At 35.6% G+C, this 21,803-nt stretch overlaps 6 protein-coding genes and 1 long non-coding RNA gene across 11 annotated transcripts; 3 read left to right on the top strand and 4 right to left on the bottom strand.

Moving 5' to 3' along the window:
* Positions 1–1,349: 1,349 nt before the first annotated feature.
* Positions 1,350–4,226, bottom strand: PUM7 (pumilio 7; the record flags this gene model as incomplete). 2 transcript variants are annotated; one of them, NM_001334820.1, is made up of 6 exons in its annotated part: positions 1,350–1,754; positions 1,847–2,102; positions 2,182–2,345; positions 2,430–2,592; positions 2,670–3,957; positions 4,104–4,226. In NM_001334820.1, the coding sequence occupies 5 exons, from the start codon at positions 3,938–3,940 to the stop codon at positions 1,650–1,652; spliced, it is 1,959 nt and encodes a 652-aa protein (NP_001322141.1). The 2 variants fall into 2 exon arrangements, with proteins under 2 accessions (NP_001322141.1, NP_177940.2); NM_106466.2 differs by lacking the exon at positions 4,104–4,226 and having other exon boundaries at positions 1,650–1,754; positions 2,670–3,934.
* Positions 4,227–5,081: 855 nt separating this feature from the next.
* AT1G78150 (N-lysine methyltransferase) lies at positions 5,082–7,186 on the bottom strand. Of its 3 annotated transcripts, NM_001036219.1 has the most exons (6): positions 6,994–7,186; positions 6,716–6,858; positions 6,547–6,620; positions 6,182–6,281; positions 5,825–6,103; positions 5,082–5,741 (listed from the first exon to the last, which is right to left on the bottom strand). In NM_001036219.1, exons 2-6 carry the CDS (start codon positions 6,836–6,838, stop codon positions 5,493–5,495), a joined length of 825 nt encoding a protein of 274 aa, NP_001031296.1. In that variant the 5' UTR covers positions 6,839–6,858; positions 6,994–7,186; the 3' UTR covers positions 5,082–5,492. The 3 variants fall into 3 exon arrangements, with proteins under 3 accessions (NP_001031296.1, NP_177939.2, NP_001185424.1); NM_106465.4 differs by having other exon boundaries at positions 5,093–5,741; positions 6,716–7,063; NM_001198495.1 differs by lacking the exon at positions 6,994–7,186 and having other exon boundaries at positions 5,460–5,741; positions 6,182–6,368; positions 6,716–6,954.
* Positions 7,187–7,808: 622 nt separating this feature from the next.
* On the top strand, positions 7,809–10,075 carry AT1G78140 (S-adenosyl-L-methionine-dependent methyltransferases superfamily protein). The gene is made up of 8 exons (NM_106464.4): positions 7,809–8,129; positions 8,322–8,431; positions 8,545–8,688; positions 8,775–8,856; positions 9,046–9,242; positions 9,332–9,443; positions 9,528–9,635; positions 9,757–10,075. The coding sequence occupies exons 1-8, from the start codon at positions 7,956–7,958 to the stop codon at positions 9,895–9,897; spliced, it is 1,068 nt and encodes a 355-aa protein (NP_565170.1). The 5' UTR covers positions 7,809–7,955; the 3' UTR covers positions 9,898–10,075.
* UNE2 (Major facilitator superfamily protein) lies at positions 9,932–11,694 on the bottom strand. The gene is made up of 3 exons (NM_106463.3): positions 11,376–11,694; positions 10,536–11,290; positions 9,932–10,449 (listed from the first exon to the last, which is right to left on the bottom strand). The coding sequence occupies exons 1-3, from the start codon at positions 11,661–11,663 to the stop codon at positions 10,020–10,022; spliced, it is 1,473 nt and encodes a 490-aa protein (NP_177937.1). The 5' UTR covers positions 11,664–11,694; the 3' UTR covers positions 9,932–10,019.
* AT1G09783 lies at positions 10,159–11,740 on the top strand. The gene is made up of 2 exons (NR_139691.1): positions 10,159–10,467; positions 10,549–11,740. It is a non-coding gene; the product is annotated as an other RNA (long non-coding RNA).
* Positions 11,741–15,728: 3,988 nt separating this feature from the next.
* On the top strand, positions 15,729–18,021 carry TPR12 (Tetratricopeptide repeat (TPR)-like superfamily protein). 2 transcript variants are annotated; one of them, NM_106462.3, is made up of 4 exons: positions 15,729–16,546; positions 16,667–16,862; positions 17,017–17,526; positions 17,643–18,021. In NM_106462.3, exons 1-4 carry the CDS (start codon positions 15,831–15,833, stop codon positions 17,811–17,813), a joined length of 1,593 nt encoding a protein of 530 aa, NP_177936.1. In that variant the 5' UTR covers positions 15,729–15,830; the 3' UTR covers positions 17,814–18,021. The 2 variants fall into 2 exon arrangements, with proteins under 2 accessions (NP_177936.1, NP_001322855.1); NM_001334819.1 differs by having other exon boundaries at positions 17,017–18,021.
* A 478-nt stretch (positions 18,022–18,499) lies between these two features.
* AT1G78110 (nucleolar GTP-binding protein) lies at positions 18,500–20,204 on the bottom strand. Its single transcript, NM_106461.4, has one exon. It carries the CDS (start codon positions 19,953–19,955, stop codon positions 18,927–18,929), a length of 1,029 nt encoding a protein of 342 aa, NP_177935.1. The 5' UTR covers positions 19,956–20,204; the 3' UTR covers positions 18,500–18,926.
* Between the last annotated feature and the right edge of the window lie 1,599 nt (positions 20,205–21,803).

The raw sequence follows: 21,803 nt of genomic DNA, 5'->3' as shown, positions 1-21,803 counted from the left end.
ATTGAATAATTTTGAAACGATTATAAATGCAAAATTCAATTATATGCGTTGCATATATCTACTTGTCAATAGAACATAAATTTTATCACACATTTCGGGAAAAGTATCTATCGAACCATCTAAATTACATATATATTAATAAGGCCAACATTTTTACAACGTATCTTAGTTTTACGGAATTTTCATATGTGTAATATTTCCTTCCTTTCCGTAATAATGTCACTTTTAGATTCTTTTTTTCTACATACTGAAATAAAATACCATTTCAGATTCTACTAAACTTACCTTTTCTTTCATTTTGTGTATTTTAAGATTCTGCATACAAATATATGTGTCATTGTGTTTTCAACTATAGTGTTTGTAACTTCTAATGTTTTCGTTTGTGCGGATGATTCCATGCAATTCAATGTCATGATATATTCACGTGCACAAGGATGAAAGCCAATGCTTTTTAAGTTTTGACCCTTTGTGCCATTTTAAGTCGTGTCAACTCTTTAAGTGTTAGGATCGGCTTCTGTTATTAAAAAGTCAACAACATAAGCCGAGTTTAATTGAAAGTTTATAAGAGTAAACAATTTTGTTGGAAACAAAATGCATGTGACGATGAACATTAAATAATAGGGTATATGTTCCTATTAATTACGGTCGATTTGCCCAAGAATTAGGTCTGAGAAGGTGTGTTGATCAAGTGAAATAAATGCATTACCCATAAATTATGTCAAATAAAACTTTAAATGCAATACCAATTTATTCGAGTTTTTTATTGTCTGCCGGAAAAACATACTATAGATATTAAATAATTATAGTCATACTATTTTTTTTGCTTATCCTTATCATCGTCTATCTTTCAAAAAATCAAAATCCTTATCATCTATCATCTATGTATTTATTTGATAAAAAAATTCAAAATGTCAAGGGTGCAAAACTTATTTAATTAAGAAGGTGTATATATTATTTTATTTTAAGAAAGTGTGTCATACACACCTGATCGTACATCATTTAACGCTTTACTATAAAGTTTGTTTAGATATTATTATGATGATAGTTTTGTTATTTGTGAATGATTCGGATTGGATAGTTTTTTCTTTCGTTGGGATCGGAGAGTGAGGAGATTTTTAAAAACGGGCTTCGTTGAAAAATGAAAATAATAAAACCCTAGTAAAGAAGTCTCCATCTTTTTCAATGTAGCCATAAGAAACCACATCCACAACTGATTGTTAAAGACTGAAGAGTGAAAACTAATGGGCTTTGATTGATCAGTAGGTTAAAACAGAAACAAAGCCCATCTAAATCTTGGATTTATATTCAGTAATAATTTATATGAATTGCGAATATTCTATTTTCTCAGTAAGAAGAACTAAAGAAGACTTTTATTCAAAGACAAAACCGGGTTTAAAACCCGATTTTTTACAACAGAAATTCCATTCCCGAAACCCAAACAACATAAGGTGAGAAAAAAAAACAACAACAACAAAAGAAACAACAGAGAACAATACAGAAGAATCAAACACTAAGGTCTTTGTCTCTGGATCTAGACCATTGTCCAGAGATTATTCATAAGAACATACGAGAAAACACAGAAGAAACTTGAGAGAAGAAAAAGAAACACAACAACATCAAAGTTACAGACTCATTATCATCATTATCCTTCACTTCTTCAATAGATTCCTCGAGAAAATCCTCTTGCAATAAGGATTATTACGTAGAATCGAATGTGGCCTTATGACTTCCACTAGTGAAGCATGAAGTGGACCCTGTCACAAATTTCATAAACCGATATATAACCGAACCGAAAACTGGATTGGAATGTAATTCATATAACTTGTACGTAAAGTAAAGTTAGTACCTTTGTGGCAGCAAGAGCGGCTTGGATGACGAAATTTGCGTAAGGGTCTTGAAGAAGCTGATCAAAGTGAGGAACAGAGACGAGCTCACGCACGATTTGTGGACGACTCTCTGGACAATGCATGAGACATCGTTCCACCATGTGGCTACTGAATTTCTGCATCGAAAGCTGAACGTAATGCCCTTTTAATTGAGCCAGCATCATCGCCACCGCAGAAGGAATCCTTAGTTCTATAACAAATTGGACTGCGTAGTTCCTGCAAAATATTGATCATCCAAAAAAAGTTTGTTATTAGGTTCTTCCGTATAAATGTTTGTTTTGTTTGATAAATTTACCCAAAGGGGTCTTGAGCAAGAAGGAGACTGTTTCTAGAGATCTCAGCGATCAGTTTCTCTCGTTGTTGTCTCATTGAATAAGCAATGCATTTTTGTAGCACACAACATCCATGTCGATGTGTTGCGATTTCAGTGCAGAACTTTGTCGCCGCGTCAAAGATAAACTGTTGAAAAAACAGAACAAGATTTAGCTATAATATAATCTGATGATTGAGAGAGTTAAAAGGAAGTGACTTTAGTTATTTGACCTTGTTATCTTCAGTGCTAAGGCATTGCAAGCAACGTTGAATCACATGGTTTCCATTTAAATCTTTGATCAAATCAAGAAAACCGGGTCTCAAAGCCAATTTCACCAGAGAAATCTGTTTTCCGCTTCTGATTGTTTCCACTAATCTTTGGACAACTCGAGTACTACAAAACAAAGATAAACAAAAAATGTTTAATAAGCATAAGATACCAAAATGATATCTTAGAATGTAATATTTTACCCGTATGCATTGAGAGATATCCGGATAAGTTGACCAGGCTCCTCAGTTGCCACGAGCACGATCTGTGTCCTCTGTTCTTCAGTACAAACATCTAAGAGTTTCTGCATCAGGTAATTCCCAAAAGGATCCATCATAAGCTCAACAACATGAGCAATAACTTCATTGAATATAATCATCGCGTCAACAGAAGTTCCTTCATCGAAAATCCTCTGCAAGAATCGACATCCGTGTTGATCTTTAGCCATTAAGTAAACATATCCTTGAATGTCACACATGTTAGGCAGACTTGGATGACATATCTCCGTAGGATTTCCATTATTAGACATCAATGCTCGAGTATTGCTTCTCTGATGATCAATGCTTTTACCATTCATGAAGAAACTCTCATCAGAGCTAAATGGCTCAGAGCATTTTGAAACCATAGGGACTTGAGTTCGTTGGCAGAACAATGGTAATATGTCTGATGTTGTTGTTCTGTAATTTTGATGCTTATAAGAAACTTCGGGTTGATGTGGGGGCGAGTAAGCTGAGTACTCTCTCATTCCGCCTCGATTTTCGAAAATCTCCTGACCATTGTTGTAAGGACTAGTACCACTATTACTGCTTGAGTAGCTAGGCCATCCAAATTGTTGAGGATTGTTCCCAAACATGTTTCTCTTGTCGTCATTTTTGCTTTGATCGAATCCAGACCACGAGGCACATGACTGGTTAATACTAGACTCCTTTGGTGGACGAAAGAATCCATATGGAAAGCCTCCAGAGACAAATCCACCATTGCTAGGTTCATAGTGTTTAGGTGAAAAGTTGTAGAGTGGATCTGGAGTGAAGTCAGTGTGATCAGACTTAGGAAGAGGATCTTTAAGAGTCTCGGTTCGTGCGTAACGTATTTGATCTTCTTCAACATCCTCCTTGATATTCATACGATAGAGATCTTCACACAAACCTAAATCATCAGTACCATTAACATGACTCTTTTCATGATCCTTGAAAAACAATGAATCAAAAGAGACAGGTGATGATGAAGTGTGATTGTGCTTAGGAATGATCCCGTTAAACGGAGGAGAAGAAAACGGAGAAGAACTATCTTCAGGAGAACAGAGTCCATTAGAGAAGGAACTTGATAAAGAATAGTCTGATGAAGACTTGAAAGAGAATCTGTTGCTAACGGAGAAATCTCCATTAAAGAGGTTTGGAGAATGTAAGGGTGTTCGTAGTGGAGTCGAAGGAGACGAAGAGACCGAAGAAGCTTCACGAAACTCATCCATCTTCATTATTGTTATAAATCTCTCTGTAACAACAACACTAACCCAACGAATTATTTCTTTCACATAGATGATATATCTCAAACCGTAATCAAAAGATCTTACATCTAAAAATATGTACAGAAGAAGAAGAAAACAATAACGTTAGCTAGATTTGTTTGTGTGTGTTTACCTTATAAAGAAGAAAACGTATAATCGTTTCGTCGTTTACGCCATTAAAATAACAGTGAAAGGCTGCAAAATATCCACACAGTGGTTACTCTAGAGAGATAGAGAGAGAGAGATAGAATGAAGGATTGTAGATTCTCTCGTTTATATTTTAAATTGGAAATCTTAGATATGATTTTCTACTTGATCTTCTATTTTTTCTCTAACGGTTTTGGCTTTTAAGTAAATGATTAATTTTCAAAGAAATAATTAAGATGACACACATTTCTGCTTGATTTTCTATAATCGTTTTCTATTTTTTACTGATTTTGATATGTAAGACTGAATCAACCCTTTTAGTATAAGACTAAATCTTTATTAATTATCTTTAAGTTTTGAATGAGTAAAACTTTCTTAAATTAGATTTTTTCAAAAAACTTTTCCTCAGTTAAAGCAATTAATTAATATTTCCACATAAAACGTTAGTCGTTAGATGTACTACTCCTAAATAAAGAACGATTTAAAAGCATTCTAAATTTAATTGTAAATTTCAATATCAAAAAGATAGTTATCATTTTTTATAAATTTTTTTTTTGTGTGTTCTAGGCAGAAAAATGTTTTATATTTCTTATTTAGTGGTAGATGTAAAAAAAGTATAAATAGAATTGTACAAAAATATTTCTAGTTTTATTTTATGGTGTGGTGTAACATCTTAAAAAGTGAAAATAAACCAGAAAATAACATAAAAGCAATAGCGATGTCACGTACAGTGACTTGGTTTTCCTACAATTATGGAAGTTAGCGAAGAGCCGAAGAGGTCTCCATCACATCTATCTCACTTTTCTATTTTCCTACTTGGAAACTACTACTCTTTTCTATTTTTAGACCTAAATCATCTTCCTTTTTCATAGTGGCAAATGCATCAAACTCTTCTCTAAATTTCCCAACAAACTCCTTTTTTCTTCTCTTCTCTCAACGATATAGCTTACGTAGTCGCAAAATCAATTGAAGTTTACTTCTCATCTAAGTGTGAGCGTTTGCTATAGTGTACATCAATACATGCTTACTGCACATTGCAATATCAATACTAAGACATACTCATAACTTTTGTGGTACAAACTGCTGAAACAAGTTTGGTTTTCCGGTTTCAGAAGACCCGGAAAAGAAAAACAATAACTTCTGAAACAAGCAACATCCTCTGTCCCGTAGTAATGCTTATAATCTCCCAACAGTTTAAGCTCGAACTTACATTAGAAAGCCCTAACGGCTTAAAAACCAACTCAATAAAAATAACAACCACGAAACCGCAAAATACAAATCACACTTTGAGCTGAAGTGTATGGGAAACCACAAGAACACACACCGAACAACCGCGGTTTATAAAAGAGTTAAGTTGTTACCGAAAAAGATGATTTTAAACAAGTGCGATGCTTGTCTCTCCACCTGGTGGTTTACGGACACCGCCTAAATAGTCTCTTGCTTCTACTTTCCCATCTGCAAATATGTTGTTTCCTCCTATCTCCTTTAGCTTCGCTTGACTCAGATGCTTTTCAACATTAGATGACGCCGCATCTCCCTTGAATATGTCGTTTCCTGAAAGTTCTGCGAATTTCTTGTCATAAATCTTCTTTGCTGTCTTCACAGATGAGTCTTCTTCAGCAGTCTGCAGAATAGCGTTTCTCTGATTAGACTATATATAACAATGATTGCTAAGAGATATCAAGAAACACATTGGAAAAGTCTTACTTGAGATTCAGCTCCGAGGTTGAAATTGTCCTTAAGAGCCAATGCACGATTAGTTCCAGATCGAGGTTTGATCTCAGGCGGTGGTGCAAAGATGTTCTGTCCACTGATCTCTTTGTATTTAGCATCAGAGAGCTGCTTCTGTAGCTTATTAGCTGATTCATTCTCCATAGTCCCACTGAGCTCTCGCTGTTTCGCCACTTCAGGTACAGTAGCCGGCTTTTTAGGAGATAGATTTTCCTCTTCACCAAATGATATCTGGCTTATACCATTAACTGCTTGCTGAAAGATAATCAAGAGTTTCAGTAATATGACTAATAACATAACGGAACAAGTCTCACTCTCTACACAAACTGGTACCTGATAAACTGGTAATGGCTCTGACGCATCATCTTTTTCGTTACGAGAAAAGATCCCACTGCCAGTTATCTCCTTCATTTTATGTTCTGAGCAAGGCTTCCTAATGACATCATAAACATTTTCACAAGTTTTGACATTAGTATAAATAACCAATCTCATGAAGCTGTCAAATGCATCATCAAGAATCCTTAAATACAAGTCACACTTGAAGATTACTCTCTATGATCTAACTTTTGATGGCATAAACAGAGTATGAATTCAATTCACAAAAAGTTTTCAACTTTCAGATATATGGACAAAATTGGAAACTAATTTTCAAAGAAATCGAATTGGAAATGAAATAGTGATAAGGAAGTAAGTTTAACCTGCGGTTCAAGCTCTCAACTTCTTCATCGGTGACTTGACCACCAAACACCACTTTGCTAATCCCATCCGATGGCTACAAACACATTAAACCAAAATTGAAACAAATACTATTACCAGATTGATCAAAATCAAAGTGAAATTTCATGAATTTCGAAACGGTGCAAGTACCTGGTGGGAACGAACGGCGGAGCGAGAAGCGGAGGAAGGAGAATCCGGCGGTGGAACTTCCGACCAAGTAAGTAGATCTGCGGTCGATGTGTGTGGCTTTCTCACCGGAGTACTTCTCTCCATACTCTCTCACTCACTAGTCACTAGCAAGCAAACAAATCGAAGAGAATGAGAAAAATACAGAGAGGAAGAAGAAGAAGAAGATTAGTCTCTCTCTTTTCAGCTTCTTCTTCCCACTTGGTTTAAGATTAATCGATTGTGTTAATTGACTCTATTACCCTTTACTTTGTTCGTAAATCTCATTTTGATCTGGAAGCTTCTTCTCTACGCTGCCACGTGTGATTTAACAAGTGGTCATGATCATTAAATTCAAAATCAGATTTTCTAATCAGAAAATTGTTGTGATTAGTAGTATAATTTGTTGGCGTTTAACGGGAATATTCGAATACTTTTCTTCTTGTAAGGAATTGGGATTAATATTTTAGAATGTAAAAAAAGTTGTTATTAGGGAAAAAATAATAATTGAAGCGCATTAGATAGAATTATGGTCAATCATATTCTTCTCTTTTTTTTTCTGACACAAGACCATGTGAAGCCATCAAAACTAATAAAGACTTTTACCAACGTTTTATTTAAGCAGTGTGATCACGTGATGCCAACCTTTTATTAGCCATTTAGCATACAACATGTAATTTGATTAAAAGTGTAATTATTTCAAAAGCCGTGATTTTATCCTCTCAATTAGGCCTTCATAACTAAACTTAATTATTTTCCGCAATCTTTAATCCTGATTCTTCGTAACGAAAACTAAATTAGTAAATTCAAATTGTCACGGAGATATGCAGTTTTTTACACGGATCCTTAAAAGAACATGCGTCCAAATAAATTGTGGTTAGACAGGAATATACACAGTAATTTGATTAATTAGTTAATCTAGATTAAAAAACATGTAATCTACTAAGCCCAAAACGTTTAATTCGAAGCTTTATGTTGTTGTTGACAAGAAAATGAAGAAACCACTAGGCCCAAAACCTAGACCCAAACCAATTATATTGAACAATGTTTGGGCCTTTATTTGAGGATCCATCAAAGACCATAATAAAGGCTTCTCTTTCACAAATTCCAAAATTGTTAAGTTTTACCATTTTAAAACTTGTTTCCACGCATTTTGTGTGATTTCTTTCTTTGCCTTTAATAAAGCTTCGTGCTCAATAGGCTGCCACGGAGGCGAGCCTGAAAAATGCCGATGACGGTTGTTTCCGGTCGATTCTCAACGGCGTTGCTCCCTACTTGCTTTTCCTTGTCGCGGTTGCATTCCGTCAAGTACGCCGCTCAAAGACGGGTTGTTTTCGTTTCCAGATCAGCTCACGCCTCTTCAGCCTCCGTCTCCGTTGAGACAAATTCGAATTCGAATGTACGTGCCTTAGTTCTTCTCCAACTTTTTGTAGGAACAGATTCTACTTGTATATGTTATCATGATATTCCCGAAAGAAATCATAATTAGTTTTTTGTTTGAGTTTTACGTGTATTTGATACTACTTTGTTGTGAATTTGATTTTGCTTGATGATCTCGAATATCAGATGATTCAATTTGATTGGTGTGCAGGTGGATTTTGTTATCGAGAAGAAGGATAAGAACAGAGGAGAGAAGAAGATTCTAGCTTGTCCCATCTGTTATAACTCCTTAGCATGGATTAGTCAACCTAATGGATTAATGTGAGTTTTACTTTTCACTAATTTTTATCGTTTGTTCAGAAATTGGATTGAGAGAATAAGTGAATGTTCCAATTTTCTTGAGAGGCAAGTTATCGAAGTTTTGTATTTTACAGAGAATCTGCTGCCTCTGGTATTCAAGTACAATGCAATACATGTAAAAGGAGTTACTCGGGTAATGAGACGCATCTTGATTTGGCTGTTGCTAGTGGAAGCAAGAGATACAGTGAACCGATGCCTCTTTCCACTGAGTTATTTAGGTAGATGATATGCTTCATTGGATTCTTTGTCAATGTCCTGTCTTCTATGTGGAAACTGAGATTTTTTTGGAATTGTTTTTTTATAGGACTCCACTGGTCTCGTTTCTCTATGAGAGGGGTTGGCGTCAGAATTTCATATGGGGAGGTTTTCCAGGACCAGAGAAAGAGGTGAGACAAAAAAAACCTATCTCAATATTCAAAGGCCTCTTCTTTGGCGGCAATTATCTTTCAGGAAATGCGTCAAATTTCTGATTGTTTGTCCCATTTAGTATATTTCACTTAACATAATGAAGCTTACATTGATTAGCAATACATGAACCAAAAATTTAAGAACACTGATAAAGTTGCATTCCACAGTTTGAAATGGCTAAGGCCTATCTGAAGCCTGTTTTGGGAGGCAATATCATTGATGCTAGTTGTGGAAGTGGGATGTTCTCGAGGTTATTCACTAGAAGTGATCTATTTTCTCTGGTTATTGCTCTAGATTACTCAGAGAATATGCTGCGACAATGCTATGAACTCTTAAATAAAGAAGAAAACTTTCCCAACAAAGAGTTTGTACTTTCACCTTTTGCTTTCTTTATTGTCTTTAGATCTTGGGTTACCAGATGTGTTATTTTTACTCCTGCTGTCTCGTTTCCAGGAAACTTGTTCTAGTCCGAGCTGACATTGCTAGACTCCCTTTCCTTTCGGGTTCAGTTGACGCTGTCCATGCTGGTGCTGCTCTGCATTGCTGGCCTTCACCATCCTCAGCCGTAAAGCTTTTCTCCTAATTCAACATTTTACAAAAACAACACATACAATGATACATTGTGTTTATTTTCCCTTGGATCTTCTAGGTTGCTGAGATAAGCCGTGTTCTTAGACCTGGAGGAGTATTTGTGGCCACCACATTTATCTATGACGGTCCATTCAGTTTTATCCCCTTCTTGAAGAATCTTCGTCAGGTGTGTGTATAAGTTACTTCTAAGCCTTAAAACTTTCATTCATGTCTTGCATTTTCTTCTCTTTTGCTCCCTGAGGTGGTCTATGGCTGATTATGCATTCTGGTCATTCATAATATTGTAGGAAATAATGAGATATTCAGGTTCTCACATTTTCCTAAATGAACGTGAGCTTGAAGATATCTGCAAAGCCTGTGGTCTCGTTAACTTCACTCGTGTTAGAAACGGGCCATTTATAATGCTATCTGCAACAAAACCCAGCTAAGCTCACCCTCTTTAAAGTATATATACTTTTCTGTAAAAAATTGGTATAAAGTTATAAACATTATAACAACTTGAGTTCCATACAGTATACCTAATTTGTAAAGCTTTTTGCAAATGTTCCTATTATCTAGCTTGTAAATTGGGGTTAACATGGTTTGCAAAGGGGTCTTCTTCTTGTGAAAACTCAATGTCTCGATTGGAACTTTCTGGAAGAAGTTCACGCATCTCAGAATCTATAAAAGCTTCCATCCGAGCACGATCTCTGTCTAGAGGATAGGAACGGTAAAGAAAGGAGTATATGAAGCAGCAAGCCGCCATTGGGAGTCCTATAGATGTATAAAGAGCTTTTGCCAGAGATGCTGCATTCTCTCTATCTGTGGCTATCTCTGTTGACCTCGATGACCCTTCAGGGATTGGCTTGTATCCATAAACATGTTGTGCCAGGATTCCAACTATAGGAGGTGCAAACGATGACAAGATAGACTCAAACGATTTGTCCAGTGCGTAGACGCTTGTTCTTGATTTCTCTGGAACGATCTCTGCGAAGATTGGGCTGCGTTTGTTTCACCAGGTCAGCAAAAACAGTTAAACGATAGAGAGATATAAAGTCTTTAGGCATAGTAAAGAGAGAAACTTTACTTGTTGGTAGCAGGAGCATTCCAAGAAACAAATAGCCCCAATAGGACTAAGATCAGACCATGGATTGCAGCTGTAGATGGATCATCTGGTAAGACCAACAAGAGAATTGCAGCGAGCGGGATCGCTGAGGCTGAACTAATCTGCGCGAGAATGATTCTTCCGGAATTGGGAAGACGAGTAGACAGAAAATCTCCCATTTTGCCTCCAAACAAGCCACCAAGAGAAGATGCAGCCACGAAAAGACCCATCAAGAATGCAGTTTTCCCGTGTGAGAACCCAATGAGTTCCAACCACATAGGTGCAAAAGAAAGAGCAGACCAAGGAAACGATCCTGTCACTCCCTGAGCTACAATGATCTGAAAAGACCGAATCTTTATGACAGTATCAGCTTCCCGGACCAAATCCTTCACCTCTGTACAAAAAGGTTTCCTCGAACCTGGTTGATTCGAAACATCAACACCATCCTTCACAAAATGTGGATCATTGGCGAAAACTCTAACTAGCACACCAACAATAACACTGATCACACCTACGATATGGAAAGCAACTCTCCAACCAGGTATGCCCATAAAGGTTAATGGAGCTATTAAAACAGAGCAAAGCCCGCCTAAAATCGAACCAATATTTGCTGTTAATTGTAACCATCCAAAAGCAGTACCACGGTTAGCATCATCAGTTGAGTCAGCAACGAGAGACTGAATAGCTGGAGCCACAAGAGCAAGACCAATTCCATTCAGAGCTCTAGACACTGCTACCTGCTCTATCAGAAATGCCACAAGAGATTTGTGTATCTCACTAAACCCAAACCATAAACCTTAATTGTGGAAAAAAGGACAAAACCTGGAAGAAAGTGGAAGAGAAAGCGACAAGGAAAGTAGCAGCGGACCAGAGAAATGCACCCAGAGCTATAACGTGAGCTCGGTTATGTCTAATGGCCATGTAAGCAGCTAAGGGATAGCAAGCGGCTTGAACCATGGATCGTAGCAACGTTAATGACCCGAGTCCGGTTGGATCGGTATGAAGAGCTAAACCGACCTCTTTGTATACACCTGGAAGCAGAGATTCATCGGCTCTTTCCATTATTCCGGCTAGATTCACAAGAAGCAGCGTCATCGTCTCCGCCTTCATCTTTCCCGATTAAAAACAAAACAAAAATCTGATTTTTTCTTTCTTTGAGTCTAATTCGTAACTGAAAAATAATTTGGGATGTGAATCATCAAAGTTGACGGTGGGGAGTGTAAGCCAATCACAGTACGTGGTCGCTGACGGTGGCGCGTGAGAATTGTCAAAGTAGGTTCGTTGATTCCGAACTGGGTCGTATTACTGTTTTCCACAACCTATGGGCTTAGGCCCATATTTTCATAAGTTTATCTACAAACCAATCTTACCAATCTTCCTTTTAAACACGGTAATGTTCTGACTTTTGATCACAACTTTTTAAGTTTCAAGTCTATAATAAATACGACTAAATGTTAACTGCTAATGATCTGGTAATAGAAATACAAAAGGTATTCACGTGAAGACTTAATATTGATACGGATCTACATGTTTTCGTTGGTTTATATAGATATGGAACTAGGTTTTTCACTTTTTTGGAAGAAAAAAAAAAACACTTTGTTTACAGTGTCATTATAAGTTCTAATCTCTCTTCATGCTTAGCTTGGGGATTAAGCATGGGCTTATGTGGACCCTAAATCGTATAATTGATTTTTTAATAAGGACCGTACATGGGCCTATTCTTCCACTTACTGTTGTTTGAACAAGTCTCATATTCCAAGTTCCAACGATTGAAATTCATGAATAAGCAACGGCCCTTGTTTAGTAAAGAGTTTGGATTGGAGCTAAATCCCCTAAGTGAAGAAATATCCAAAAATAGTAAGTCTTCTTCTTTTATTCTTTTTCCCTTCTAAGCCAAGTATATATGGTAACGGTAGTCCCAATGTGCCTTTGGATCATGTGCCTATTAATAAATAAATAAAGCATTTTCTTTGATTGTTATATTTTGATATTTCAAATCAATTGGCAACATCTTCCACCATCAATTAAAAATCGAGTTGATCAATAAGACGATAAAGCAACTTCTAACCTATGAATAATTAGATAATATTTTAGTTTTTCACTAACAATAAAACCTTATATCCCTATACCAATTAAGTATCCAATTTTGAAAATGAATCACAAATAGACATTCACATCGTTTTTTTATTAGCTTTGAAATGCATGTACGAGTAATAAACTGACCCAAAGCCAACTTCGTTATTCTGTTCTTCGTTTTCATTTATTATTTTCCCTTTACAAAGTCCACACGCCATATATCCAATCATATTGTTTGCCATCTTTTACATTATGCGTGGTAATTTAGTGTTCAAATCCATGCTATGAAGATAAATCGATATCTATTGTTTTTAATCGCTAAAACAAAACTAGTTGATAATCTACAGACAACTTTTTTGGCAACTGATTTTGTTTACGAAACTTAAATTAAGCCAATTGAAAAGTTTTTCGCGGGCTGATTTTTTTCTCCAAGTTTACAAATTTTAAAAGTGGATCAAATGATATGCTTATATAAATAATTATATAAATGATATGAGTCATATAAATAATTATTAGTTATCCCTTATTTTTAATTACCCGTCTAATATACATGTTTACATTCGTATTATGAATTATACATATGTACAAGTATGATGACTTCAAGTATATAATATACCGCAATCATTTTATCACCTATTTCCTCTTTAGTTTCATCTTGTCTTTTTAGAAACTATGATAATTAACGGGGAAAAAGAAGTCATAGATGTATTGCTTATGTCAAATTTGTAATCATTTAGTTGCACAAGATGTAAAAAAAAAAAAAAAAAAAAAAATTCGTGTGGTTGCATATAAAAGAATTTATGCACTTTGAGTATAGTAGAGGTTTATCGAATGACTTTCCTTGTATATATATATTTGGTTGAAGCACTTTATTAAATATATTCCTTTGTGTGTGTGTGTATATATCGATCCTCTTTAATGCATCATACTCAAAAATATGAATCAGTCTGTAACATATATGCTTTGAGTTAAAATTAGCCATGCCTAAGAAATTAGTACATAAATTGTTTTTTGTGTGTTAAATAAATCACAATATATATGCATGTCTTCTACCTTAATGCTACTAAAACAATTGCTATGAGCCTATATACTAGAAAAAATTACCACCGTTTTACTTATTTCTGAAACTAGCAATCATTTTTTATAATGGGTTACGTTATGTTTTTAATTCATAACCGAATTTTAAATCAGTGGTTTTTATGTGGAAAAATGCTTTATTTGTTAGACTAGAGTCGTACTGTATATGGTCCATATACAGCCCCACATTATGATGAATAGTATATTGAAATTATGTTTGCGTTCTTGGAGGAAAGAAATCTTGAAACAAGTATATAAATCATTATTTCGAATAGAAATCGTTGGTTTTTGACTACTTTTGGTATTTTTGTTGAATATTTTTGGAAAAAGAGAGATTTAAGAGAATCTGGCTAGTTTTGGATTCATTAATATACCTTTGGCCTTCTTCGTCGTCTTCTTTAATTTTAAGCTAGCACGAGTTTGCCAAGTTGTCGGCAGGAAGATATAAGCCCATTCATTACATGTACACTTTCTAAGAATGAAAAAAAAAAACTATGCTTATCATACCAATTTGCTGAAATATATCATGAACTAGATCATAATCTGTAAAAACTGTCATATATTCAGATAATCTAAGCCAATTTCTAAGCAGAAGTACTATGTAGATGAAGCTTTAATTTGTTTGCTCTAGCTTCTCTTTAGTCCGATTTTTTAGTGAAATCTATAAAAAGGTTTGGACTTTGGAGGCATACGTGTGTAGGTGAGAGGACAAAAAATGAAGATAAAGCGGTCAAAGCTAAATCAAACATACAACAACAGACAAAGAGATATGAAAAGCTGCCGTAAGAGACAGAAGGTCCCCAACAAAGCCGGCACCGACGAACTCACACGAACGAACAAGACGATACGAGAGTCACGAGACCGTATCACTGTCCTCTTCCACACACTGTATGAACATAATAAAATCAGTTTATCTCAACTAAGAAAAATGAATCATCACTTATCTCACGTACAAGTCTTAGTTAAAAAAAAAAAGTTCTCGTTAATATTATTTTAATGGTTTAAGCGTAATTTCAGCAGAATCTATTCACGATAATAATTTGGTGGTGATTATCAATATACTAATATGGATATGACCCACTTTATTATTGCGGATGCTTTGGGCGTTTAAGAGGATAGACTTAATTATTCCATTACTTACTTTTAATAAAGCCACTATTAAGCATTGACCCGTTGGTTCTTAACTTTTTTGTTAGTGTACCACAGGCTAATGCCATTATCATAAGTTGGTCGAAATAGACAAATTTTACTTCCATCCATATCACAAATTCATGACTTTTACGTTTTATCAGTCAAAATCACATCATAAAACACCAAAATATCGTTGATGTTTTTATTACTTAACATAGCATATTAGCTAATCATTGTAGGATATTAGCTTTAATATCCACATCAATAAGAGTCATTGGATATATTTTTAATACAATTTTGATGTTGTTTACCTAAATTGCTGTTGCTACTATTAGTTGGAATTAAAAAAGTTTCAAATTAGCAATATGAGAAAGATTTATTCAAAAGAAAACAACCACAAAGTTATATAATTATAGTGCACAGCAACTACTAACAGAATTGCTTACTTTAATATGAATCAATTGCTAGTAGTGCTCGTAACTCATAATTGTCTAACTAAAGGTTTTGAGTTTTTGTGCTCTATGATAGTCCTGTATGTTAAAAAGTTTCGCTATCTTTGTATTAATTATTTCCGTAAATGTCGATAAATAATGATAACAACAACAATAGTATTAATCTTTCACTAGGCTCCAAAAATATTTGAAAAATATTTCGTCTTTATCAATTAAGACAATAAACAATCAACGATAGGGTCAGCAAATAACAGGAATGTTTTAACGAATCGACCCCATTAAATCAAATTAAGATCTAATTTTTGGATTTTAGAAAACAAAAGTAAGATTTTTGTGTTATAGCAAAAGGCAGACAAATCAAAAAGTTGGTTTCTTGGAAAGTACTCCACTGTAACTCTTTTCTTAGACTTATATAAATAATACATAAACAACTTTCATCTTCAACTAAGAAAAAACTCTCTTTCTCCTCTGTTTCATCAAACTCTTCATCAGTGCTTCTTATTTTCTTCAAAGCTTCAAATTTCTTTTTTTCCTTCTTGCAATGGCAAAATCGAAGAAAATTTCTACAGGTCAAATATTTGGTTGTGAGAGTCTCCTTGGGTGCATTTTCCAGAGCTGGAGCCCTCGCCGTCGAAAACCCTCTTTACCGGAAAAGGATCATCGGGCAAAAGATAACTTGTCTTCCAAGTCATCAACAACCGTTACAAACCCTAAAATCCTCCCAAGAAAATCCACCGATACTTCTTCTCAACCAAAGAAATCTGACTCCCAGAAACCCCAACAAAAGCCAAAACCAGATGAGAATCACCCGCGAAAATCATCGGAATCCGCCAGAAAATCATCTGATTCCGCAAGAAAATCGATTTCGTCAGGCTCATCAAGAACAGAGAGCAAGAGATTCTCACTTAACGGCGTTATGGGAAACATCATCGTGAAACCACAGCCAGCCGTTAAAACTGACGTGACACAGACGAAAAGTCGGTGGGAGGGTAAACCGGTAAATCACAGACTCGATCCAGAGACTCTGAAGAAAATGGGAAACGAAGAGTATTGTCGTGGGAGGTTTGGACAAGCTCTCGTGTTTTACGAGAGAGCCATTTCAGCTGACCCCAAAACGCCGACGTATTGGTCTAACAAATCCGCCGCTTTGATCAGTCTCGGTCGTCTTCTTGAAGCTTCTGATGCTTGTGAAGAAGCTTTAAGACTAAACCCAACTTACGAGAGAGCTCATCAGAGACTAGCTTCCCTCCAACTCAGGTAGAGTCTTTCACTTTTGTTTTTCTCTAATTGGTCCCTCTAAGTTTCAGATTATTACTTTATGGTACTAAATAAATTATTAAATAGAACTTTGCACCCTGGATTTTTGTTTTTGACCAGATTGGGTGAGGTTGAGAAAGCTTTGTGTCACTATAATGAAGCTGGAAAATATACAGAGACAAAACATATTGAACAAGTTGAAGATGTTGTTAAATGCTTAAGGAGGTGTGACGAAGCTCGAAGATCAAAGGAATGGAATGTTGCATTGAAAGAGACTCTTTTTGCGATATCATATGGAGCAGATTCTTCTCCTCGGGTTAGCTTTGTCTCCTTGTTTATACCATTTATCAATAAGGAGCCAAATATAGCAAGTTTTATTTGCCTGGTTGTGTTGGTTTAGCTAACTGGATATTATATGTATGGACTCTTGTTTTGACTGATTAAACTTATAAAATCTTCAATCTCATAAGGTCTATGCACTCCAAACCGAGGCTTTATTGCATCTTCAGCGACACGAGGAAGCATACAGCGTGTATCAGAAAGGAACAAAACGCTTCGACATCGATAGTTTCATAAAGATTTTTGGTCTTTCCCTCACTTCTTACCTCTTGATGGTCGGAGCTCAGGTCTACATAGCAGTAGGAAGGTTTGAAGATGCAGTAACGGCGTCAAGGCAAGCGGCTCGACTTGATCCAAGCAGCGAAGAAGTAAACGCGGTGGCTAGAAAAGCGAGAGCGGTTGCTTCTGCAAGACTGAGTGGAAATTTGCTTTTCAACGCATCAAAATTTGAAGGGGCTAGCGTGGTTTACACGGAAGGACTTGAGAACGATCCATATAATGCTCTCTTGCTCTGTAACAGAGCTGCTTCAAGATTCAAGCTTGATCTGTTCGAGAAAGCTATTGAAGATTGCACATTGGCTCTCAGTCTCCAGCCATCGTACCGGAAGGCGAGGCGGCGCAGGGCAGATTCTTATGCCAAGGTATTCAAAAGCTTAATTTAACCGGTCCGACCGATTTCGAAATGATATTAGTGTGGTTTTTTAAGTGTGGTGTAATTTGTGATGAATGTTTTGTTTGGTTTACGCTGTGTGAGTAGTTGGAGAAATGGCAACACGCGATTCAAGATTATGAGTTGTTGATGATGGAGACACCTGAAGACGAAGAGACTAGAAGAGCCTTAACTGAGGTGAATGTCCGGTTTAAGAAACAGACCGGTGGAGATGTCCGGTTTAAAGGAGTCGGCTCGGAATTGGTTGTGGCTAATTGAAGTGTGAGATTTGGCTAAGCCGAATTGTATAGTTTTAAAAGGAAATTCTTAATGATTTAATTTTGTATGCGTGTTTGTTTGCCCTTTTTCTTTGTTGCTAATTTTGTCATTTTCTGTTTTTTAACATCTAAATTTTGTATCAAACGGAATAATACCTCATAAGGAAGATAATCATATAATTCATCTTTTTTTAAACCCAATTTTTTTTTTTTTTTGTCATATTGCGAAAACCATAAACTCTAAACATGTAATATGCAAGCTTGAATTCGAGTGGTAACAAAGCCATGTACTTGCACAAATCACTAGATAACAAGTCATGGTCTCAAAACTCCAATGCTAAAAAGAAGACCGACGAAACTTTGTTCATGGACATTTGACAAATGACAACGATCCTAGGTTTGTTTCTTGTGATCATTCATCTATTATATGTCTTCTGACTGATCGTGATGTACTTCTCTATAATATTGAGAAAACTCATACATTGTTGGCTGATGTCGCTTATTCTTGGATACTATTATTAGGAAGAAAAGAGCTAACTTGCCTGTTATTGCTTGCCGTGTTCAAAGAATGTAACCTTCAATTCGGTTATATATTGGTTCTTTGTTGATTGTGTCTCTTTCAAGAAGGGCAAGAAAAGTGAAAAGAGACCAAGCGTGCTGCTATATATGGAGATTGGCAGTGAATCCTCTAGTCTAAGTTAAGTATTATTGAACACATGAAATGACAAATTATACATGGTGCAATTGTGCAAATTGAAATGTTTCATCCCATCTGAAATTTTATTCTACATGCACAAAACGTATGATCAAACATGAAATACAAAAAAAAATGATCTATTAAGCAGATTTGCGTAAAACGTAAAAAGCCTGTACATATTTTGCATTACATTACAAACGTTGTGATGAAAAACACAAAACAAAGAAGGTAAACAAAAAAAAACCTTTGAGATACGAAACAAAAGGGAGAAGAACCATTAAAAAAAACTCAAGAAACCCAAAAAAAAAAAAATGTAAGTATCAAAATTAATTAACAGATAATCAAATTATAGTAAAAACGCTTGATTAGGTTTTTAAAATACGATGTTTACTGATGAGTAACGATGAATCTGTGTAATCAATTTTTCCAGCTTCGACTCCGAGACAGAGGATCTTGAATTCCTCCGACAACCCAAGTTTCCTTAGCTATGTCTGAAGAGAGTCTGTAAAACTCAGTATCGTATCTCATCAACACCAATTCCATCTTCTCTTCTTCCATTAATGATCTCAAATCCTTCTTCTTTGTCTTCATACTCGTTTCTTGATCCTCTGTTTCTTTTTCCTCTTTTTGTTCTTCTCTCTTTTCTTGCTCTGTTTTTACTTTCATTCTCTCTTCTAACCAACTCTTCGCTGGAGCTGATCTACACCGCATCAACAAAAGCGCGTTTGGCGGCGGAACCGCTGGTTCTGTCTCTGTGTCTTCAAGATCGCGTTTCTCATCACACTTGTTGTTGTTCTTGTCGTCATCTTTGTTGTTCTGTTCCTCTTGTAAAACCATAAACCATTTAGAGAAAACAGTCTTTGAATTCTCTTCTTCTTCTCCTTCCACTACCTCTTCTTCCTCATCATCATCATCATCTTCTTCCTCATCGTCGTCGCTAGTGACATCAGCATGTCGGAAATCACCAAAACACCTGAAATCGAATTTGATGTTTCTAAGACAAGTCAAGAAACCCATCACATCTTTCTTCAACCCAAAAAACTTGCTTTGCGATCTATTATCATGTATCCTCTCAATCTCTTCCATCACCGATTGCCAGTTCTTTCCTCTCCCTCCGCATTTACTTGGCCGGACTTTGATCTGACCTGCGCAAGTTACTTTAGGAGAAGTTGGTTCTGCTATTTCGTCACCTCCCATATTCTTACTACTTGCTTGTTTAGCCCACAAAACAGGACTACCGTGTCCTCCTCCACCGCCGCCGGAGAGTTTACTGAGCTGGCGACGGTGGTGAGGACGACGGTTAGTGGAAGAGTCTGAGGGACGAGATGGGCTACAAATGGGCTTAGGAGTCAGAGCTAAGTGGGTTCTTGAAGGGAAACAAACCAACAAATCTGCAGAGTAACCAGAAGAAGAAGATCCTCTGTTTCCATTGTTTCCTTTGATCATAGCTTCTTTTAAGTCTGCTTTTGTTTTCTTGGTGTTTGGTTTTTGGATCGATGGAAGGGTTCAGCTTTTTATGTTTGGATTTATAAAATTCTTCTTCTTTTTTTCAGGCTTTGATATTCCTGTGTTGTGACAGCTTTACATGCTTTTTGCTTTTGCGTGGAAAAAAAAAACTTTCTTTTTCACTAACCTCTTTTTTCAAAAAGTGAAAAATAAAATAAAAATCGGTGGTGCATCTTTGCCAAATGTTTTTCTTTTAGTAAAATGTTGCTATTAAAAATGTTTGTGAAAAATTGATGGATAAATATGAAGAAGAAGTGATGGGGTCAAAGAAGCGAAGTGGGTTCATTACAACTTTATTTGATCGTAAACAAGAAGCTTCTTGACTGAATCATTCACTTTCAACTTTCAATGGTCGTCACCACTTCTTTGTTCATGTTTTTGAATAGATTCTTACATAAGTTAATTATTTTTAGTTTGAGATTTATGATGTGTTTGAATGTATTCAAGCACCATCTCTGAAGTCCATGAGAACTCAAAGTAAAATAGGTGTTAGTTAACGTCTATTATCTATAAAACTCGATTACCAAAAATTAAAAGTATTGGTGTAGTTCTTACATTTTTTTCGATAATTAAAAGAGAATAACATGTGAATGTGACAAGGGTGATGATGGGTTATAGTCGAATTGCTCAATAGATTAAAGTTGGAAAGGTTTCGTGGGCTTTACTTTTGCAAATTCAATATAAATTGATAATACTAATATAAGATAGAAAAAGGAAAGACAATGGTATAAAGAAGAAAAAGGAAAAGATTGGAAGGGCACGAGGCTTGTTTCTTAAACCAATGGTACTCACAAGCTGTGTGGTCACATTTCCTTTTGTTGTTGTTATCTTCAACCATACAATCATCCATATTCAGTTGCCATCTTACGATTTAACTACCTTCTAACTATATCACCAAACTATATACTTATATAGCATCTAATGACAATGAAACTCGAGTTCAAACGATTTAGGGATGTGAATGATGTGAGCAAGTACTGGAATAGTGTATTGTGAAAGTATTATTGTGACATGAAGCATGAATTGTTTGATATGATTGTTTCACAATGGAAAAACATCATTGCAGAGAAAAATGTTCTGAAAACCAGCCAAACAAAAAGTTGTGTTTCCACTTCAGACAGTTTCATTTCTCTCTATTCTACAGTTTCAGCAATTTTCATGAAACCCTTGCTTTAACCGTTAATTCCCCCATCCGAACCAAAACATGTAAACTTTAACAACAACAAAAAAAAAAAAAAAAAAAGCTAAAATATGTATAACATGGACGTTTTGAATCTTTAATTAGTGAATCTTTAACTAACTTTGATATTAAACAACAGTTTTGGCAAAATTGCCTTTTGACATTCACCGAATTTGTAATTATGAAACTCGTATTTTTCACTTTAATTCACGTGAAACGGGTAAATTTACTAATGGTGCGCTAATTGCGTTCATCTCTCTTTAAACAGGTACAGTTTAGAACTGTTGGAATGATAAATATGCATTTCAAAATTACTTAAAAGAAAAATAAACCATCAGACCCCAAATATTAAAGGATGGAAAAACTAAAAGTTAGGTATGTCTTATCATGATAAGTTGCATCAACATTTGATGGTAGGCCTTAAGCACTACGAAAACTTTATATTTAACAGTTAAGTAACAATTTCAATTTATGAAACAATTATAGAAAAAGGAAGATATCATCTTTTTAATCAATTTTCATAAAGTTAAATTTATGTTGATTGAAGATACTGTTTGATTTAGTTGTACCCCAATCCTTGTGAACGAGAGCGACAATATTGATAGATC

This window comes from Arabidopsis thaliana (assembly GCF_000001735.4).
Source record: "Arabidopsis thaliana chromosome 1 sequence".
Taxonomy (NCBI): domain Eukaryota; kingdom Viridiplantae; phylum Streptophyta; class Magnoliopsida; order Brassicales; family Brassicaceae; genus Arabidopsis; species Arabidopsis thaliana.
This window is presented reverse-complemented; position numbering and strand designations above follow the sequence as displayed.

What these genes read in the sequence shown, in the direction of transcription:
- AT1G78150 (NM_001198495.1), bottom strand. Translation starts at nt 6,838, where the DNA reads ATGGAGAGAAGTACTCCGGTGAGAAAGCCACACACATCGACCGCAGAT. An exon ending in CCGCCGTTCGTTCCCACCAG is followed by an intron (nt 6,621 to 6,715) that starts GTACTTGCACCG and finishes ATGTGTTTGTAG; the next exon opens with CCATCGGATGGGATTAGCAA. An exon ending in AGCCATTACCAGTTTATCAG is followed by an intron (nt 6,104 to 6,181) that starts GTACCAGTTTGT and finishes ATTATCTTTCAG; the next exon opens with CAAGCAGTTAATGGTATAAG.
- AT1G78140 (NM_106464.4), top strand. Translation starts at nt 7,956, where the DNA reads ATGCCGATGACGGTTGTTTCCGGTCGATTCTCAACGGCGTTGCTCCCT. An exon ending in AGACAAATTCGAATTCGAAT is followed by an intron (nt 8,130 to 8,321) that starts GTACGTGCCTTA and finishes ATTGGTGTGCAG; the next exon opens with GTGGATTTTGTTATCGAGAA. An exon ending in CTTTCCACTGAGTTATTTAG is followed by an intron (nt 8,689 to 8,774) that starts GTAGATGATATG and finishes GTTTTTTTATAG; the next exon opens with GACTCCACTGGTCTCGTTTC.
- UNE2 (NM_106463.3), bottom strand. Translation starts at nt 11,663, where the DNA reads ATGAAGGCGGAGACGATGACGCTGCTTCTTGTGAATCTAGCCGGAATA. An exon ending in TCTCTTCCACTTTCTTCCAG is followed by an intron (nt 11,291 to 11,375) that starts GTTTTGTCCTTT and finishes CTGATAGAGCAG; the next exon opens with GTAGCAGTGTCTAGAGCTCT. An exon ending in AATGCTCCTGCTACCAACAA is followed by an intron (nt 10,450 to 10,535) that starts GTAAAGTTTCTC and finishes AAACAAACGCAG; the next exon opens with CCCAATCTTCGCAGAGATCG.
- TPR12 (NM_106462.3), top strand. Translation starts at nt 15,831, where the DNA reads ATGGCAAAATCGAAGAAAATTTCTACAGGTCAAATATTTGGTTGTGAG. An exon ending in GAGCAGATTCTTCTCCTCGG is followed by an intron (nt 16,863 to 17,016) that starts GTTAGCTTTGTC and finishes CAATCTCATAAG; the next exon opens with GTCTATGCACTCCAAACCGA. An exon ending in GGGCAGATTCTTATGCCAAG is followed by an intron (nt 17,527 to 17,642) that starts GTATTCAAAAGC and finishes CTGTGTGAGTAG; the next exon opens with TTGGAGAAATGGCAACACGC.
- AT1G78110 (NM_106461.4), bottom strand. Translation starts at nt 19,955, where the DNA reads ATGATCAAAGGAAACAATGGAAACAGAGGATCTTCTTCTTCTGGTTAC.